At 41.1% G+C, this 19,356-nt stretch overlaps 2 protein-coding genes across 3 annotated transcripts; one reads left to right on the top strand and one right to left on the bottom strand.

Moving 5' to 3' along the window:
* Positions 1-688: 688 nt before the first annotated feature.
* LOC147874959 (uncharacterized) lies at positions 689-3,389 on the top strand. The gene is made up of 4 exons (XM_087359580.1): positions 689-871; positions 1,225-1,281; positions 2,125-2,209; positions 3,106-3,389. Exons 1-4 carry the CDS (start codon positions 689-691, stop codon positions 3,387-3,389), a joined length of 609 nt encoding a protein of 202 aa, XP_087215706.1.
* On the bottom strand, positions 1,988-18,043 carry LOC147874958 (uncharacterized). Of its 2 annotated transcripts, XM_087342180.1 has the most exons (3): positions 17,378-18,043; positions 11,837-11,996; positions 1,988-4,150 (listed from the first exon to the last, which is right to left on the bottom strand). In XM_087342180.1, the coding sequence occupies exons 1-3, from the start codon at positions 17,639-17,641 to the stop codon at positions 4,116-4,118; spliced, it is 459 nt and encodes a 152-aa protein (XP_087198306.1). In that variant the 5' UTR covers positions 17,642-18,043; the 3' UTR covers positions 1,988-4,115. The 2 variants fall into 2 exon arrangements, with proteins under 2 accessions (XP_087198306.1, XP_087198296.1); XM_087342170.1 differs by lacking the exon at positions 1,988-4,150 and having other exon boundaries at positions 7,519-11,996; positions 17,378-18,031.
* Between the last annotated feature and the right edge of the window lie 1,313 nt (positions 18,044-19,356).

Here is a 19,356-nt window from a genome sequence, read left to right as displayed (position 1 = left end):
TCGTTATGAGAAATTGGTAACTTCAGTTAAGAAACTAAAGTAGATCTCCGCTCGTGTTATCGAAGGCAATAAAAATACTCTAAACAGACGGAGTGAATAAAATGCGATCAGGAAGTGCGACTCATTCCAGTACACTCTGAGTCGGCCGATTACAAAATGGACTACGTCCGATAAAACTGAATGTCGAATAACTGAAGGTCAGACAATTGGGACTCTAATGTATTGCTAAGGAAGCAAAGTGCAGTTTCAAGGTTTTCGATAATGTTTCTAGAAGTTGCTACTGTTTCAAGACTTCAGTAAATGAATAAAAAGTTCGGTCTACATTCCCAGCAGGAGGCAATCCTTTGCATAGGGAAATTGCCCAGGGCTACTTACATCGACATTGCGATGTACGAAATATTTCGAGCTCAGTGACATATTGAGGGCCCAAGAGACAGACAACGCAAAGAAAATTGATTGTAATCCCAGAACTTTCACGATACCTGATCTGAAATTTCTTTCACGTACAAATCTTAAGGACACGACTAGACATCTTAAAACTTTTCCTCCCAGTAAATGCTACGTTACAAAAACACTTATAAAGGTCTCAACAATTTATATCAACGCAGAAGACTTAATTTCGTAATCCCTGCAATTATAACAAACTCAGTGTTCTCTTGTCTGCTTCGCCAGAATTCTTCAGTCTGTTATGCTTGTGCTTTATCTACAGCCCATCGACTGGAATGAACTGAGAGGGAAGAAGGTATCACCACCCTTCCTCCCACATCTCGACATCATCAGCGCCGATGATGTCGATGGAAACCAGTTCGGTGTGGCGTCTGACCCTCGGTCAGCGGGCACTTGGTCTCGCAGGAGCGACGATCCTTTCAAGGTGAGAACATGTAATTTTCCTACTTTTATTGCGTGTCGCATCAGAACAAGGCTAATTTCTGGCCCTTTTAGAACACGTGTTGGAAGCCGAGGGTCACGTTCCCTTCGAGGTGTTACAGTCAGTAATAATTCTGATGTCATTATTAGGCCTCGGCCGATATTTGTGCACCGTAACTCTGGTTTGACAAACAGATTTTTTATTTTCATGGGCCTACTCTCTGTTTTACAGCGAAGATACGATTTTATCAACTTGTTTCCAAATACGCACTTTTCTGATCTTACAAACGCCGCAGTAAAGACGTTCCAACACAAAAGAATTTTGCTTAAATGTGACTTTTCTAATTTCTATTGCAGAACTTCTCATTTGTGTCGCCGTCTTTGGACGAGACCTCCCTGGAGCGTGCAACCACAGTAAGTGTTAACACTTAACCTACATTAGTTTCTCAGTACCTGATTGTACACAATTTACGCATTGCAAGTTACAAAGTTAAGTAAAAATCCTCTCTATTTTTGTCTCACATGATAAGTGATGTTTTATTATTCATCTTTCAAACACACGCAAGAAAATAATTAGATAAGCATTCGTAGGCTCTGACAATATTTAACATTTTCAGGCTCTGCAAGAAAGTGTTGTTTTGCTGTGTCGCTTGAATGTCACAAAAATATTAAAAATGTTAGATTAATAAATTAAGACCACTAACACATCTCGGTCTTATCTTGCAACCTGGAACTTACTCCAAAAAGCATTATTCAATCATGGTGGGCTGTACTCATCAGTTGTCAAGCAGCTTACCCGAAGTTATATTACGTATTGTCGTAAACAAGAATAAACAAATGGATCTAAAATGACCATAAAACAGCTGTTTTGTCCCACGTGTTCCTTTTTTGTCTTCTGCTCCATTTTCTTATTTGAAATTCGCTTGTGATCGTTGTTAAGTATTTGGGCAGTGTTCGCACTGAAGCAACCCTGGGTTGATGAGTTCGTCGGTAAATTTTATTCCGGATCATCTTTCATACTGACGAGGGTGAAATGGCCTCCAGGTTGAAAATTACTCTAGTCGCGCGACTTAACAGCAGGTGGCATCGAAGTCTAATTGAGTCTGAAATGCTGCAAAGGGGCAGTTCTGTTGAGTGCGTAATGCTAACTGCAAAAACAGTTGCCTCGAACTTGGGTTTTGCTGCAAAGAATCACTAAAAAGGGCGAATGTTGAACAAACTACTACAAGCAACTGATTCCTGTTTTCGTGTCAACAGATTGAGTATCCAACAGCGCAGGAGTCGAGTGCCCCATTGGCTTCCTCACCCGAGCGCATCCCTGAATCCACCAATCAAGGACCAGGTGAGATATCTTATTTAATTTCAGAACTAAGCGACCTACTTACATCGAGTTCCCCAACACTTGCAAAACATCAGATGTGCCCAGACAGTGGAACTCAGTCCATGTCGATGTCGGTCTTCTAGTTTGTAATGCCACCCGCATTGACGTTTTGCTCAGAGCAGAATTCAAACAAATTTGGTATGGAGATTCAACAGAAAACTGCAGAGAAATTACGATTTTAATACGAAACTTCTGTAGAATGTTACAATACCGTCGTACAGAACACGCATGTCTGATCTGAGTACCTGCACCCAAAAATGCTTCAACTGCGTAAGACAACTGCTCACTGAGCAAGTTTACTACATCAACTTCGCACTTTGTGTTTTCTCTGTGTCTCTCAGCCTCTGACCTCGACATTAAACTCAAATAACTGCTCCATCTGCTTGTAAAGTTTATTGTTTCGAGTTACATAATTAAATTAAAGTTTTGTGAATTTGTGTATAATATTATATTATATAAATATAACTTATATACTCGTGAATAATTATCCATTTCCAGAGTAAAGGTTTGATTGTACGCGTTTATAACACTGTATGAAATATCTTCTGCTGTCTTCCATCGCCAGCGCCACGCGTGGTCAAAGTATTCACCACTGCCTCACACACGTCCCACTTACTTCATTAAACTGAATGGTACTAACATTACGAAAGAGAAAGCTGAATTATGATAAAAGTTCTTTAGTTTTAATTGTAAAAACATTAAAATATTAGACGCAGTCTTCAAAGAATATTAAACCAGTTGTCAGCACAAAATATAATGAGGTGGAGTAAAACAAAAAATTTCACAAGTTAATGTATTAAGAGTAAGTTTGATTGTCCCATGAACATAAAATACGATTATGAATTTTTCATTTGCAGATCCTACATTTGACAACGATCACCCTTCGAGCATCCCAGAGACGATTCTGTGGATTGTGATACCATCAGGAGGGGTGGTCACAGAAGATCGGGTTCTGCAGATAGCAACGCATCAGGCGGACACGAGGAAAGCACAGATGAGGAGGCACGTCCTCAGTCCTGAAGACGGAGGAAGCCACCAAAGAGAAGACTTGTATGAAGAAACATCTAAGCAGAACCTTCTGCGTGGATGCAGCCAGAGCGGCGACGAAGAATCATCGTCAATGCTTCCTGTAGTGGAATGAAACAGCCTGCAGAAACATCGCAGCCACTGATTCTCCATTACAGTAAGCAGCAACTGGCTTTTTCAATGTGTAACTTCGGCTTACTGGAATAAGCAGCGTCATGAAATGTTGGTTTCTGGATGTTTCGGCAAGCATTTGCGTTGTTATCTTCAGGGTAATGTCTTTGGGAAAATTAGGAAGCCTCATTTTAATACGGCAGTGGGTGGTGGTGGCATGACTAGAATACCTGAGAAGCAACGACCTATTCAATTAAGGGGGGAAACATTGTCAGTTTCTTCTTGTTTACCTGTTAATCTAGGCAAATTCGTTCGTCCATGTTTACAGTATTTCTGACCCCCCCCCCCCCCCCCAAGTTCAATTTTTTAATTTTTCCACTTTTTCAACATTACGTACTGTGGGCTATAAAAAGTAGTTAAGAAACGAAATTTAGCCTCTTAGACCAACATTTTTTTTTGGTGGGGTTCCGTCCCTTAATACAAATCTTCACACTTGTATCTCTAACCCCTTTTAAAAGTGAATTAGAAATTCATTCCACAAGTGCCTAACTTCATGAAAAAATTACAGTAGTGTTGGGCTTAGATTTTCAAATGTCGTTCTGTCAAAGCACCACATAATCTGTAAAACCTAACTTGGGCTGAATTTCAGCAATTTCCCCTTTCAAAAATGACAAGGTGTCGCATTGCAGTCTGCCTTCCACTGTGTTATGTATCCATATCTGAGCTGGAACTATTCCTCGCATGTTCCTCCACTCGGCCCATTACCTAAAAACAAGCAACAGTTTCCAAAGACTAAATTTCTTACCCGTTCCTTTTTCGCTAACATTCCTCCATCTATGCTCACGACCCCACAATATTTAATAACCAATCTCACTAAATCATCATTTAATCACTAGCCACGGCCTATTTTACTGTTACTGAGAGAAGTAAGCTGCCAGGTCACAGGATTATCCTTGGTATGAGGGTCGTGTATTTCCCACAATGCGCCTTATTCCCTGGCTCTGTGTCATCTTAAATACGGTTTGGATATTTCATAACAACTTCGAAATTACGCCTCAACTCAGGGCTAGCAGCCACGTGGCTAGGAAGGGAGGGGACAGGGAAGGTTTCAGCAGCCACTTCATTAGGATGACAGGGACAAATTCGATCTTCACCGAAACCTTCAACATTGAACACTGCTCATTCTCCGACGAAGTTACACTTGAAATTCAGATTTTCTTTCAGGCCAGAAGACCGAACATTATCCACTGCTTGTTGATCAATTTGCACTCTGCATATCTTGTGTTTCCCCAAATACCATCAAGTTGCAATTTTTCCATTTATATGTCCCCACCTCTCCCCTAGAAATAGGCAACAAGAAACCAGCCCAACTGTGAGTGAGCTCTTGTCGGTAAATTCACATCTGCATCATTTCTCTCCCATTATTCTTGATTATCGTGAGCCTTCCACTGTACATTCAAGTTCTTCCTTTGGTTGTCAAATTTTGTAAATCTCTGCAGATGTCATAAAAATTTCGTGTGTTCTGGTATCAAACATCGGCCGTTTCTCTAATTTAGGATCCACGTCACAAATTCGTATTTGACTGTCGCATTCGAGGTTTACGTTTGCTAACACTTCAAAACGCAATTCATTCTATCAAGGCCTACTTATACATTAATTTTCAATTTCCAAATTGTGGTCAGCAAGTAAATAATTAAATTCTGTAAACCGTTTGTTTTCTCAGCCTTCTGATGTAATTTCCACGCGTCATTTCACGTTGGTAGATTTAAGTTATGTTTCTTTGTAGACGTTTAATTAGTTTGCTAAAGTATGCAATTCTTCATTTTTTGGAATTCATTACGTGACAACTGCATATGGAATTGTATTTAACGTCTGTCATATCGATATTCAGAGGTTAGGATTCGTCTTCTATTACGAAACGAGTATTCCTATGATTTATTTACGTTGCTCCCACAGGCTGGGATAGTGTATCATAATTTTCCAGTAGACCTATCGTGAAAATTCTAATTCTATTCAGATTATCGTATACTCTGTAAGATTTGAGGTTTTCACAGCGGTGAGTATGAAAATTCCTGTCTTCTGGGTTGTTGCGCTGTGTACACTGGTCGATGTTTACCAACGTTTCAGAGATCATACTGCCTCCATCATCAGGGCGATGATTCATCGGCAGTATGACCTCTGAAATGTTATTTAACTTCGACCAGACTACACAGCGCAACAACCCAGAAGACAGAAATCTTCATACTAAGAATCGCCCTGATGACGGAGGCAGTATGACCTCTGAAACGTTGGTAAACATCGACCAGACTACACAGCGTAACAACCCAGAAGACAGAAATCTTCATAGTAAGAATCGTCCTGATGACGGAGGCAGTATGACCTCAGAAACGTTGGCAAACATCTACCAGACTACACAGCGCAACAACCCAGAAGACAGAAATCTTCATACTCTGATGACGGAGGCAGTATGACCTCTGAAACGTTGGTTAACATCTACCAGACTACACAGCGCAACAACCCAGAAGACAGAAATCTTCATACTCTGATGACGGAGGCAGTATGACCTCTGAAACGTTGGTAAACATCGACCAGACTACACAGCGCAACAACCCAGAAGACAGAAATCTTCATACTAAGAATCGTCCTGATGACGGAGGCAGTATGACCTCAGAAACGTTGGCAAACATCTACCAGACTACATAGCGCAACAACCCAGAAGACAGGAATCTTCATATCGTATACTCCGTTATAAGCGATTGTCCCAGCTAAATCTTAACGAGATTCATTTTTCAGTCTATATTCGACCTTCATGACTAACAATAAAAATTGCATCTTGATATTTTGTTGGCAGTCTTCATCTCCGCGGCCCCCAGCATATGATTACTTTGTTTATTTGTGAATTATACATTTCAGTTCTCCTTAAATCATAAATTCAGCTGTCGTTATTTGCCTAAGTCGTCCTCTAACGTGATGAAAATATAACAATAATATAATTATTTATATGATAGTGTTGTGCACTCTTGATTCCCTTCAATTAGGACGGTCAGGGCATAATAAAAACTTCCCTTCACATTTTAAATCTCGTCGGCCAGTCAGCTCTCTTCAAATCCGAATAAGACGTATAATGTTTCTCTCCATTACGTCACCCACCTCCGGTGCAGATTCCTAGGGGAAACAAAAGATATGCAGAGAGCAAATCTCGTGGTCAACCGAGGAACAAGTCTTCGCCGTTGCCTGTACAAAGAGACAGGCTGACTCCATTCTTAGTCTTGAGAATTGCCTCCCTAAGATCCACCTTGATATTACCCTCCCATCTCCTCTTGGTCTGCCCAGTGATCGTTTTCCAGAAGGATATCACACCAAAACTATGGACTCACCACTTACCTCCCCCATTCGTGCTGCATATCCAGCCCATCGGAGCTTCGTAGATTTCACTATCCTTATTATGCTAGGAGACTCCTACAATTCACTCAGCTCCTCGTTATGAAAAATCCTAAATTCCCCACTTATTTCATCCCTCCTATGTCCAAATATCCTCCTGAACACCGTTTTCAAACGTTTGTAATCTACGTTCTTCCTTCAAAATAAGAGACCATGTTTCACAACCATACAAGACAACAGGCAAAATTATTGTTTTATATTTCCCCATCTTCAGTGTTTTTGATAGTAAACGAGATGATAACAGTTTTTGAACTGAATAAATTCAAGCCTTCCCCGAATGTATTCTACTCTTAACTTCATGATGGACCTCATTTCTATTTGTTATTGTTGTTCCCAGATATTTACATTTTGAAACATTTTCAAATGACGTGTTACTTTTAATTATGTTCCGCCATTGTTACTGATGTACTATGCCCATGTATTTAGTTTAATCTACATTTACCTCTAGACTCATTTCCTTGCTAGCCTCTAGGAGAGTTTCTTTATTCTTACAAACTGACCATCAGCATAGGCAAGACCATTCAATTTTAGCCCCTCCTGAATCCCTCTGACATTCTTGATGACGTGTTTTAGAGGAAAATTAAGAAGAATTTTGGACAAAGCATCTCATTTAACCAAAATAAAGTAACAGATCAATAATACTTACACGGTGTCCCACAAGTCCCGCAAACCGAAGTTCGTCATAAAAAAAAGAAGAAGAAGAAGAAAGAAAGAAAAGAAAAGAAGAAGAAGAAGAGAGAGAGTTTAAATTGTCCTGCACTTTTTTGGCTCATCCCGTGCGTCTTTTGTCTTTAGTCTCGCGAAAACGGTTAATGAGCTAAAAAGTGGTTGCCCGCATCATTACGAAGCCGCACGTAATATTCAAGTTTAAATTTTTCATACGACTGCGTTCGCAAATAATTTTGAGTAATAACAACACTTCATGCTTCTTTGATTCCTACCACATTAACACATTATTTAATAAGTAATCTTCGGGTTGAGCTACTTTTGGGACATACTGTATGTATAATGAAAGTGCCATAATTGTAAGATTGGTACATTGGTCGTATGTTTGTCTTCATTATAATGAAGGGTTTACTGCGCAAACATTACCAGCCAGAACATTCAAGTTTACTCAGAGCTTTGTTTAGTTTTTGTTAAATCCTATAAAAATAATATTCTACTAAATAACGCAAACATTACATATAATATATTTAATTTCATATATATTTTACCAGAGGTATAAGAATAATTACACTTTAAAGACGTCAAAGATAAGTTAGTGTTAAAATTTGAAAATTATCGTGGCTTATCACATTGTCGCATGTACCACAAAAATGCCCTTATTTTGCAGAACCAAAACGTGTATTTCTCTTGTGTGTCGGTAAAAATAGCTTCATCACTTCACCTTCATAATTTACCATTGACCCATTAGCAATTAATGTTACTGGGAAGCTCCTATTTGCAGGCGGTACACAATTCAAATCTCCGAATTCAAACAATCTTCTTATACACACGTCTTCATAAATCACAGACATATTTGTTGATATGACTTCAGCTGCTTGACTGTTCAGAACCGATCCATCAAAGTGATTCTTCAGAAATTTCTGCCACATAGCGACACATGTAAAAGCGTAGCTTCCGATACATGGAAAATTCTCTCGTGCGAGAAACTCAGTTTCGTTAAAAGTGTGCCTTGTCGTGTTCTTGCACTATGCCCTTCAATTTGTTAGATCATATTTCGATTTAGTAAACTATTCACATCCCTCTCACATATGTTTTCTTCCTTGTAAAATGTTGCAAATACGAGTTCATTAATTTGTGTGTTTTCTATTGTTTTTATTGAAATTTGTCGTTATTCCATTTGTTATTTAATTTGTTTACAAATTCTGAAGTAGGTCTTGCAATTTGTATATTCTCTGTGTGCGCGTGCGCGTATGTATGCATGTATATATGTATGTTTGTATGTATCGTGTCTTATATCATGATGTACAGGGTTTTCCCACATTGTCCTTATTCCCTTCTTCTGAAAGAAATTCTTGATTAAATTTAGTATTTCACGGACTCTAAAATATATGACAGGTTTTGATGAAAGGTTGTTAGCCTCATGCCCAACCCCCAAGCTGGAGAACCACCCCTCGTTAGCTGTTTGCAACTACTTGTTCAATATGTTCTCAGCTCACATACGGTTTTTAATATTGGTTTATATATTAAGTAATTAATATTGTTTTTTTTAAATTTGCATATTTATTTATATTGTGCTGTAATCTGAACTGATTCGTTAAACATTTAACTAACAAAATTTCTCCTTTTTGCATAATTTCTTATCAAAGTTTGTTTAGTTTTCATTCATTAATAATATTTGTTCCTTACATTTGCCTGGTTCGTATTTATTGAGTCCGTTTAATGCTACTTAATTTAATTAAATTTCCGTAATTCTTATTTTAGTTCCCGCTTTAATTTTAAAACTATGTAATCAGGGCCACTTTAACCAGTGGGAAAATTGGGCAGCTGCCCATGGTCCTTTAATTTTATGGGCCCCCTCCGCCCGACCGACGGTTCTTAAACGTGCCAAAGTATTTCCAAATTTCTCTACAAACATTTTTGGGACGTGTCAGCAGTAAGTCTGATGATACTAGCATTCTTACGGCAAAATTTTATTCGATTCTGTGCTGTTTGGAGTGGGGAGCGCTATCAGAGTAGCACACATATTAAACAGTTAGTTCACTTGTTCTTTGGATTCACCTATTTGGGCTATTGAAACACAAAGGACGTTCAACACGTATCTTTATCCGTGGGTAATCTTGGCATTTCACACTTCAGCTTGAATGTATAAAATTTTTATATTATCCTTTTACCCTTTCCTACCCATTCAGTTTTTGTTAATATAAATACATTTTGCCAAAAAACCAAGATCATTTTTGGATTAAGATTTTTAAATCTCTGAATAGTGTAAATTTGCTGTGAATACCCCCTATTTTTAAGAAATGGGACAGTGGACCCCAAGATCATGTTTTTTCCATAGCCTCACCACTGCCTTGAAGTGGCCCTGTATGGAAGGCGTGATAATTGTTCATAATGGTTCCATCTTTCGCATTTTGTAATCGTAGTCTGAGCATGCAATAAAACGTGTTTGTTCCTTGATGTGAATGAATCTGATGTCCTTACTTGTATGTGTAATTACTCTCAACCTTTTTCTTTTTTATCATTTGAGTTTTACTTTCTATATTTTTTTTACTTTTAGGCATTACTTAGTAGGAGCTGAGGTTTTCACGGCAGTGAATCTGAAGATGGCTGTCTTCTTGGTCGTTGCACTGTGTAGCCCTGTAGAGGTTTACCGACATTTCAGGTGTGCTTGCCGCCTCCATCATCAAGGCGATCGCCCTGATGGAGGAAGGCAGGGACCTCTGAAACATCATTACCTTCTACCAGACTACACAGTGCAACAACCAAGAAGACAGCCATCTTTAGGTACATTTTGTGTAGAAATGTTTTGTTGAATTATACAGAGTGAATGTCCAGTGTCATCGAATTCCTTATGTTATGCAATCCCACACAACACTTGTTTATCAGTGTTTGTTTATTACGCATTCTTTGCGCAGAGTGCATAGCCAGAACGCATTATCAGTTGGTTATATCTGCCCGTCAGTCCAATCAATTCAACCCAAGAACCATTGGATGTATCTGGATGAAAGTTAATGTGGCATTCTACACAACGTAAGAAACGTATTTTGAATATCCTAAGGGCGGTGATGATGAAATGACGGTCGAGGAAAGTCATTAGGCAGACACTCAGATACTGCAATCTGGTGGCCTAAGTGATAACTATCGAACAATTGGGATTCAATACCTCTTTCTAAATGCATGCTGAAAATAACGCATGAGGATATTTTGTGTATTCCTGTACGGAATACAATTTCCGAGCTCGTTTAACTACAGCAAGACTCCACCCCTTCCTTAATTTCTTCTTTTTCTTTCTTTCATCATTTTGTCATTCCATGATATCGTTTTTGAAGTTTACTGTACTGCATTACAATGTTTCTATAAATGCCATACACATAAAACCAGCAAGTGGCATACATTTCAATTGTTCTATATTTCCATATCAAGCGTCTGAAAGGAAAGCGGCACAAAGGAGTTCAATATATTTTGCTCGACTGCATAACAAAAAATTCAAAGGCCCAAACATTCACCTTAACAGTTATACTGCACTTAATTCTAACATAAATGTAACACTGTATAAAATATTTTAAAAACTGTTAAATATAAAGCCTTAAACCAGGATAGACCCTAGTTCCTTTTTATATTTTACACTACATAACTTTCCTATGTAAATAAAGAAGTCTCCTAATAAAAATGTTTGTTGCTATTTGTACACCATTCTTAAAAGATACTGAACCTACATGAAAATTGCATCACTGCACTCTGCAGAAATCTGAATTACTTAAATATTTTAGAAGCCCTATTTTGCTGATGTGGTTCTCAAATAAGCAACCAGTGTCCCAGATAAGGATGGGGGTTGGCCAGTTGGTCAACCATGGATTATTCCATTGCTGGGCATGAATAGCACTTGGTTTGGTACCACAAAACTGATCTCCATATCTGAACCCATAACATAGCAGATCAACCGATCAACAGGTTGTTTCAAAACTCCTTTTTAAATGAACACTCCAAACATTCCAGTTTGTTTCGGTCCATTGAATGTTAAAAAATCAATAAGGAAAAATTACGCAGTCACAAAAACCACATGACTTTTAATATTTTGACACCCGGCAAACTATTCACATCGCAAGAATTTCTTAACGGAACCAATTCTCAAATTTAGTACACATTACGCAGTTTTTAAATGCTTTAAAATCTGTCTCAGCCTGAATTCTGATGTAACTGGAGCCCTCTCCAGTGTCCTGAGCATTAGCAGCAATAATCTGAGGTAGACTGTCACATGTTCTGCAGATTTATCCATCTGTATATGACACTGTTGGCTACGCAGCCATGGTTCTGTGGTAAAATAAAATGTTCTCGCTTCCCTACCTTTCGGTGGGACTGGTGTTTGTTCCTTGTTCTTACAGCAACCAGCAGATGGTGAAACTGTACCTGGAGCCTCTACAGCAGTCGCATCACCACGCGCAGGACACCAGTAGCTATCAGCTGTTTTCATACCTTTGGTCACACTCCGAAGACCACTGTTTCCCTGGAACCAACATTTTACTGTGTAATTATACAAGTATTAGACAAAATAATTTCTAGCAAACTACAAAATTTTCAAATGAATGTAAACAATTTAATTAATACAAAAATAATGAACATCTCATGGCAAATTCCCATATGGAAGTCAGGTCTTTATAAAATGGTCTTCCCCAAAATCACACCATAATGCTAAATTGTCTAAAAGCAATAATAAAAGAACAACAACAATTCAATTCAATTCAATTGGTGTTGAAAGCAGAAACACATTTGGTTGCGGGAGTGATCTTCAAATTACGAAGCACAGTACAAGCAGATAAGTCTGATCGATCCCACTGGGTATAAGCATTAGGACAATCCAAAGTGGATCAGCAACCTTTAACACAGTTAATAATAAAAATGGCATAAACTTCAGTCTAAAAAGCAGTGTTGAGAGATTCAATCCAAGTAAAATATCTTCATACTTATAGTTACACCATGAAAACCCCACATACCATAAAGCAGCACCAAACTATTCAGAACTAACCTACGAGATGGCTCAGAGACCCCGAAGGTTCATCACCAAATTAACAGAAGCCTTCCACCAGACCCTGTCTTGGGCCAACAAAATCCAGGATCCTTCAACTCCCATCTCCCATAGATCCCACCCCGAGTTTATCCTTCCATCTACATCTAGGTCTTCCTGGCAGTCTCTACCCCTCAGGCTTCCGAACCAATACCTGGTGGACACCTCTTGCCCCATCAATGAATGCCACATGCCCCGCCTATCTCATTCTTCTTGTCTTAATCACCCTGACAATACTGGGAGAAGAGTACAAATTTTTAAGCTCATCATTATGCAGCTTTCTCCACACCCCATCCTCTTCTGTCCTAGGCCCAAATAACCTCCTCAGCACCATATTCTCAAACACCTGCAATCTATGATCCTCCCCGAGAGTGAGAGATCATGATTGGAACCCATGCAAAAAAACAGGCAGAATTACTGTTTTGTACATTTTAATATTTTGAACTGAAAAGTAGCAAGCATTTCCAGAATTTAGTCTTCTCCTAATATCCTCGGGAATATCATTATGATTTTTTACTCTTGTTCCCAAATATCTGAACTCTGTCACACTTTCAAAGGACTTATTAGCCACCCTAATATGATTTTGATCACCGGTCTGCTGACGAGATACTAACATGTACTTAGTATGCAACTACACTGAAATAAACTGAACGTAAGAGAACAAAGCAGAATCAAACAGAACCAAACCGAAAGAGACAGAACCCAAATCTGCCTATCCTAACATAACTTAATTTTTGCCACACAATATAAAGCTAGAAATCTGTCGCCAAGCGACACGACGCGTGTCATCTCTGACACAAGATTTCATATAAGGCGAATGCCATCACTTGACCCTTTGTGGTTGGATATGTATGTTCCCTCGTGCCTTGAGAGTGGATAAGCCAATTCACACCAAACTTTGCGTGCTTTTGTCTTAGACGCAGAAAGGCATTTTAGTTTATTAACTCACTTTATTACAGCTACAATATCTGAGCTTTTGACAGAACTCGCAGGGTAAACTTTGACTAACACCCGATCTCCCGTTTTAAAAGGGTTGGGTGACCTCCCCTCGTCATATCTTTGCGCTACCCTTTTGCGGGCTACACGCAGGCTTCTAAGAGCCTCTTCCCAGACCTCCTCAAGAGGAGGTCCTTCTGGATCCCCCAGCACCTCAGAAACTTTCCAACGAAGGTTTAAAGGGTCCTTAACATCTCTCCCTAAGAATAGCTTTGCGGGTGTTTGTTTCGTAGATTCATGCCAGGCCGAATTAAAGGCGATGGTGAAGTAGGGAAGATTACAATCCCACGTTGTCTGCAGAGATTCGTGGAAGATAGACAACGCGGCCTTAAGATTTCTGTTGAAACGCTCGACATGATTGGGAGACGGTCTGTAGGGGCTGGTTGTAAAATGTGTAACGCCCCACCTAAAACACATGTCCCTGAACGCCTGAGATTTAAAAACAGAAGCGTTATCTGACACGATCTCTCTGGGAACCCCAAAATTCCCGAAAAGCCGGGTCTCGAGCATGGTGATGGTAGTTTTAGTAGTAATTTCCCTGACTGGATACATGTTGACAAATTTAGAAAATCCGTCAATCACTACTAAGATAGCTCGACAGCCGGATTTTGACCGCACAATAGGCCCAAAATAGTCTATGTATATGCGCTGCATAGGGCACTCAGCAACGTCGGCAGAATGAAATCCGACCCGAGTGCTCCTAGCAGGCTTTCCCCTTTGGCATTTAAGACAGCGCCGTACATAGTCCCTAATTTCGCCTTTCATCCCCGGCCAATAAAAGTCTTTGTTGACCCTATAGTAGGTCTTCAGAGATCCTAAGTGAGCTCCCAAGGGAGAATCATGGAAATAATCCAAAATCATGGGTCTGAGAGCTTCCGGGACCAGGACCCTTGGCCGTCTGGCTTGTCGTGGGAGGAACACAACTAGGCCACGATGCAATCTCCAGTCTTTGCACGAAGCGTCCCCGGCAGCGATGCTTTGGTGTAAACCAACACAATAGGGGTCCTTACTTTGATGGTCCTTTTAGGTCTCAAATGAGGCAGGGAGGTGTTGTAGAACCCGCACGGCAGGTTGTTCTGTCGGCGAATCCGGAGGCTCGAACATCCTTGATAGGCAATCGGCCACGACGTTCTCGCTCCCCCGGATATGGACCACCTTAAATTTGAACGGCGATAGGCGTAATAGCCATCTCCCTATGCGCCCTAGTTGGCGCGGATGACGACGCATCCACGAGAGTGCCTCATTGTCCGAATGCACAACAAATTCCTTATGTTCTAAGTATGTCCGGAACCTTTCGCATCCTAGTACGACAGCAAGACATTCTTTCTCGTAGGTCGAGTAATTTCTTTCGGCGGGAGAGAAAGGGCGACTAAAGAAAGCGATGGGCGCTAGTTTCCCACCTACCTCTTGATTTAGAACACTCGATACCCCGATGTCTGACGCATCGCATTGCAACACGAATGGAAGATGAAAATTAGGAATTTGCAGTGTTGGGGCTTGACAGAGGGCCTCCTTAATGGCTTCGTAAGCACGTTGTTGGTTCACCTCCCAAACAAACTTTGCGTTTTTTCGCTTCAGGGCATTTAGCGGTTCAGAAAGCCGAGAGAAGTCAGGGATGAAACGACTATAGAAGGCCGCCATCCCTAGAAAACGCCGAACTTGTTTCAAGTTTCTCGGTGGCGGAAACCCTTTTATCACGCTTACCCTTTCGGGGTTAACGCGGATGCCTGTAGCTGACAATAAATGGCCGAGGAAGCTGATCTCCTGAACTCCTAACACGACCTTGGCTGGGTTTAGCGTGAAACCGGCATTTTGTAGCCTAGAAAAGACCTCCTTTAGGTGCCTGATGTGTTCGGCCCAAGTGCTGGAATTAACCAATAAATCGTCGAGATAATTAAACAGAAATTTAAATTTGATGTCTCCAAAAATTCGATCCACCTCACGGCTTAAAATCTGCCCGCCTACACAAATCCCCATGGGCAGTTTAACAAACTCATACAAACCAAACGGGGTGATAAAAGCGGTATATTTCCGACTCTTCTGATCGAGAGGTATTTGATAATACGCACTATTCATGTCTAAAACACTAAAATATTTAGCTCCGGAGAAATGTTGGAATACGCTTTCAATAGTGGGTAACGGAAAGGAGTCGTAAATCACTTTCTGATTCAATTTCCGATAATCGACCACCAAACGAAATTTTCCCTCCTTTTTGGTGACCAGGAAGGCCGGACTTGCGTAATTAGAAGTGCTCGGTTTAATGACATCATTATTCAGCAAGTCGTCCACATGCTGCCGGAGGGCGATCAGCCTAGGCGGTGAACACTGATACGGTGGCGATCTTACCGGCACATTGTCAACTAATTCGATGCTACAAGTGCGTCCCCTCACCGTGCCCGGTCTATCAGAAAACAGCACGGGAAACTCTTTAATGAACGTGTAAATGCTACAAGCCGGCCTCTCGACTACAGGCATTGCTGTTTTTCCGGACGCACTTGTTGAATTAGAGAGAAATTCATACTTTTGCTGAGGTCTAAACTGGAAATGGTAGATCCCCCGAGAAGGATTCAGAACCATACCACTATGGCAGACAAAATCTGCTCCCAGAATTACTCCCACTGGCAAGCGTCTTGCCACGAGAAAGTCGAAGTCCCACGAGTAGTCGTGGATTTTGAAATGCAGTTTGATACTCCAGGAGATTCGAATCTCTCGCGACGCAGCCGTAACCAAACTGATGCCAGACGGCCTTTTCTGAAACGGGACACCCGATTTCCGTAAACCCTCAACAAAATCCATAGCGACCAGAGAAAAGACGGAGCCTGTATCTACCAAAGATGGTTGGTGGAGACTTCTACAAGAGACAGTAACCCATGGACACAACGATCGGAATGGTCGAGCCCGAAATCTCGCGCTCGGGAAGGAAAATATTTGGGCCCGCCCACTCCTACCTATGGGTGGGCGGCCGGACCGTTTCCCTGTCCGCGACCATGACTTCGAGTCTCCTTCTTACATTCTGACCGCCTATGCCCGTACTCTTGACAATTCCAGCATCGGCCTCCCTTTAAGTCCCTTATGTTACGACGGGCGAGTGGATAATCTCTTGAACCACTCGCCGTAGACGCGGCGCCGAGGGCGTCCAACCTTTGCCTCCCGGCTACCAGATAGTTAGATAGGTCAAGCCCCAACGCGTACAGATCCGTAACTGCCCTCGGCCTTTTAGAAAAAACAAAGTGGGTTCTCTGCCCCGGATCCATATTCTGAAGAATAATATCCACTATCTCGATCTCCTGAGAGAAACCTGGCAGAACCTCGGCAGCATTAACTACGAAGTCTATAAAATCCAGAAAACTTTCACCGACGGCCTGAAAGCGACGGGTGACGAATTCAAGCTTAAGGTCCTCCAGTAAGCGAGAGGGCAGAAACTCCTCTATGAGCCTTTGCCGGGTCTGACTCCAGGCAAGATTAAAGCTTAAACACTCGCCCATAGTTCGTGTCACCCGCCCTATTGTTTTGGGAAGGAGAGCCCAAAGGATTTCTTTTTCCCCGACTAGGCCCAATTTAAACAGTGAATTGGCCTTCATCAGAAAGTTCACCAATGCCTTTGGCGAACTGCCATCCACCACGTCTATGGTTTTAACCATCCCTAACAGCACATGCATGTTAACGTTGTGGATGGAGGACGTACCGGGTGGATTCAGGGGAACCCTCCTCCCCGCGTCGACAGGACGAATGGATTCCTCCACGGGCATTTCCCCACCAACCGAAGGGAGCCCTCCAGCTTTAACCTCAGCCAACTCAACATCAACGGGATATTCAGCTCCCCTTACCTCCATGCGAATCGCCGAGATCTCCCGTTCCTCCTGTGTTCGCAAAAACGCGACGAAGCGGGATCGAAGCTCGGCAAGAGGACCAGTGGCATCCACTCGGTACCTCTCACAGAGCTTCGTAAGGTTCTCCTTACTGAGGTCGTAGACCCAGCCAATTGTCGGAGCCATGAGAGAGAGAAGAGATAAAAAAACACACCAAAAACAAATAAACAAACAATTAATTCCACCAAACCGCAACACCCAGTGGTCTAAAGCAAGGCCCATCCAACGCCCCACCTGACAAACTTGCCCGCTAGCACGCTCAAATACAAACAAGCGCTAGCACCGGCAAGGACGGAGGGCCATATCAGAACCTGTCTGTGCCACACGGTGTCCTAATAGCGCGTTCACCACAACACACTTAGGACCTACAAACCGTCAAAACCGTTGGAATCCAAAAAAAAAACTTCCGCAAACTAAATTTCCGTTCACCAAATTTCCGAAACCACGCTCTGCTACCATTTTGAACCCCCCCGAGGAGGAGATTGCCAGATTACGTTACTGAGACCACGATCGTCCCAGGCCGGGAGGTGGTACGGCTTGGGGAGGGTAAAGCGGTGAAAAGTCAAAAGAAACTACGTCGAATAATCGAAGTATATTATTTAATGAAAAATAGTTAAATATAGGATAAAAAGAATCAAGACACCTTTCAGGGCTCAAACTCCGGCTGGGTATCCGACTCCAGATGCCCAACTCAACCCCCACAAACCCTGACTTGCCTTCAGACTTTCTCGAGTCGTTCTCTCTCCGGCGGACACACACAGACTGTCTTTCTGCCCTGCTGTCTCATCAGGGTATCGAAGCCGCCGACTCCAAAGAACTTAGATATGGGAGATAAGCCACTTCGAGCCATGAGGCATGGCTCATATTATAGTAGTGTACAACCGCACTTTAAGGTTTTGGTGGATATATCTTTTCCTGAGAACTTGGCCTAGAGCATAGGTTTCAAATATTAGAAACAGATAAAATGATGAAAGTGTGAATATCAACAGGGAATGGGAAAATGTCAGAGACTGTATCAAAATTTCATCCAAAGAGAAACTAGGATCCTACAGGAGAAAGCAAAATAAACCATGGCTTGATGAACAATGTTCAATATTAATAGATCAAAGGAGGCAAACAAAATTTCAATGGTTGCAGGACCCAAACTAATAAGGACAATCTTTGTAATGTGAGACGTGAAGCTAGAACAACTTTTAGGAATAAAAAAGGGAATATGAGAAAGGCAAAATTATTGAGCTGGAGACAAATAGAAAGGACAAAAATATCAGAGATCTGTACAGAGGCATAAATGATTTTCAGAAAGGATATCAACCCCAGACTAATTTGGTAAAGGATAATGGCAATTCACTTGCAAATCCAATCAAAATTTTGAATAGGTGGAAATTTTTTTTAACCAGCTCTTAAATGTTCATAAGACTGATGATGTTAGACAGATTAAAATGCATACAGCTGAACTCTTAGTGCCAGAACCTTGTTTAGACGAAGTTGAAAAGTTATAAATCTCCAGGTATTGATTAAATTCCAGCAGAATTAATTAAAGCAGGTGGCACAAAGTTGCATAACCTTACTCAGGTAATTTATGATAAGCAACAGATGCCACAAGAATGGAAGGAATCCATAATTATTCCTATTCATATGAAGAGGACAAGACTGAGTGTGGTAATTTCTGAGGAATCTCTCCTATCAACCTCATACAAAAGTCTATCAAACATTTTTCTGGTGACATTAACTCCATATAAGCAAGAAATTATTGGGGATCATCAGTGTGGGTCAGATGTAACAGATCAACAACTGATCACATCTTATGGATACTAGAGAAAAAAATGGGAGTACAGTGGGAATGTACATCAAATATTTATAGATTTCAAATAAGCCTATGACTCTGTTAAGAGAAAAGTGTTACACAATATTCTCATTAAATTTGGTATACCACACAA

The sequence above is a fragment of the Zootermopsis nevadensis genome, unplaced genomic scaffold, assembly GCF_977971745.1.
Source record: "Zootermopsis nevadensis isolate Lab colony 2312 unplaced genomic scaffold, Znev_1.0 Znev_ptg000003l, whole genome shotgun sequence".
NCBI lineage: Eukaryota > Metazoa > Arthropoda > Insecta > Blattodea > Termopsidae > Zootermopsis > Zootermopsis nevadensis.
The sequence above is the reverse complement of the archived record's forward strand: the minus strand, read 5'-3'. Positions and strand labels throughout refer to the sequence as shown.

Excerpts from the sequence above, each read along its gene's own strand:
- LOC147874958 (XM_087342170.1), bottom strand. The coding sequence starts at position 17,641 with ATGGGCCTTGCTTTAGACCACTGGGTGTTGCGGTTTGGTGGAATTAAT. Across the intron at positions 11,997-17,377 it reads TCTCGGCGATTCGCATGGAG|GGAAACAGTGGTCTTCGGAG; the intron begins GTAAGGGGAGCT and ends TGTTGGTTCCAG.
- LOC147874959 (XM_087359580.1), top strand. The coding sequence starts at position 689 with ATGCTTGTGCTTTATCTACAGCCCATCGACTGGAATGAACTGAGAGGG. Across the intron at positions 872-1,224 it reads GGAGCGACGATCCTTTCAAG|AACTTCTCATTTGTGTCGCC; the intron begins GTGAGAACATGT and ends TTTCTATTGCAG. Across the intron at positions 1,282-2,124 it reads CCCTGGAGCGTGCAACCACA|ATTGAGTATCCAACAGCGCA; the intron begins GTAAGTGTTAAC and ends TCGTGTCAACAG.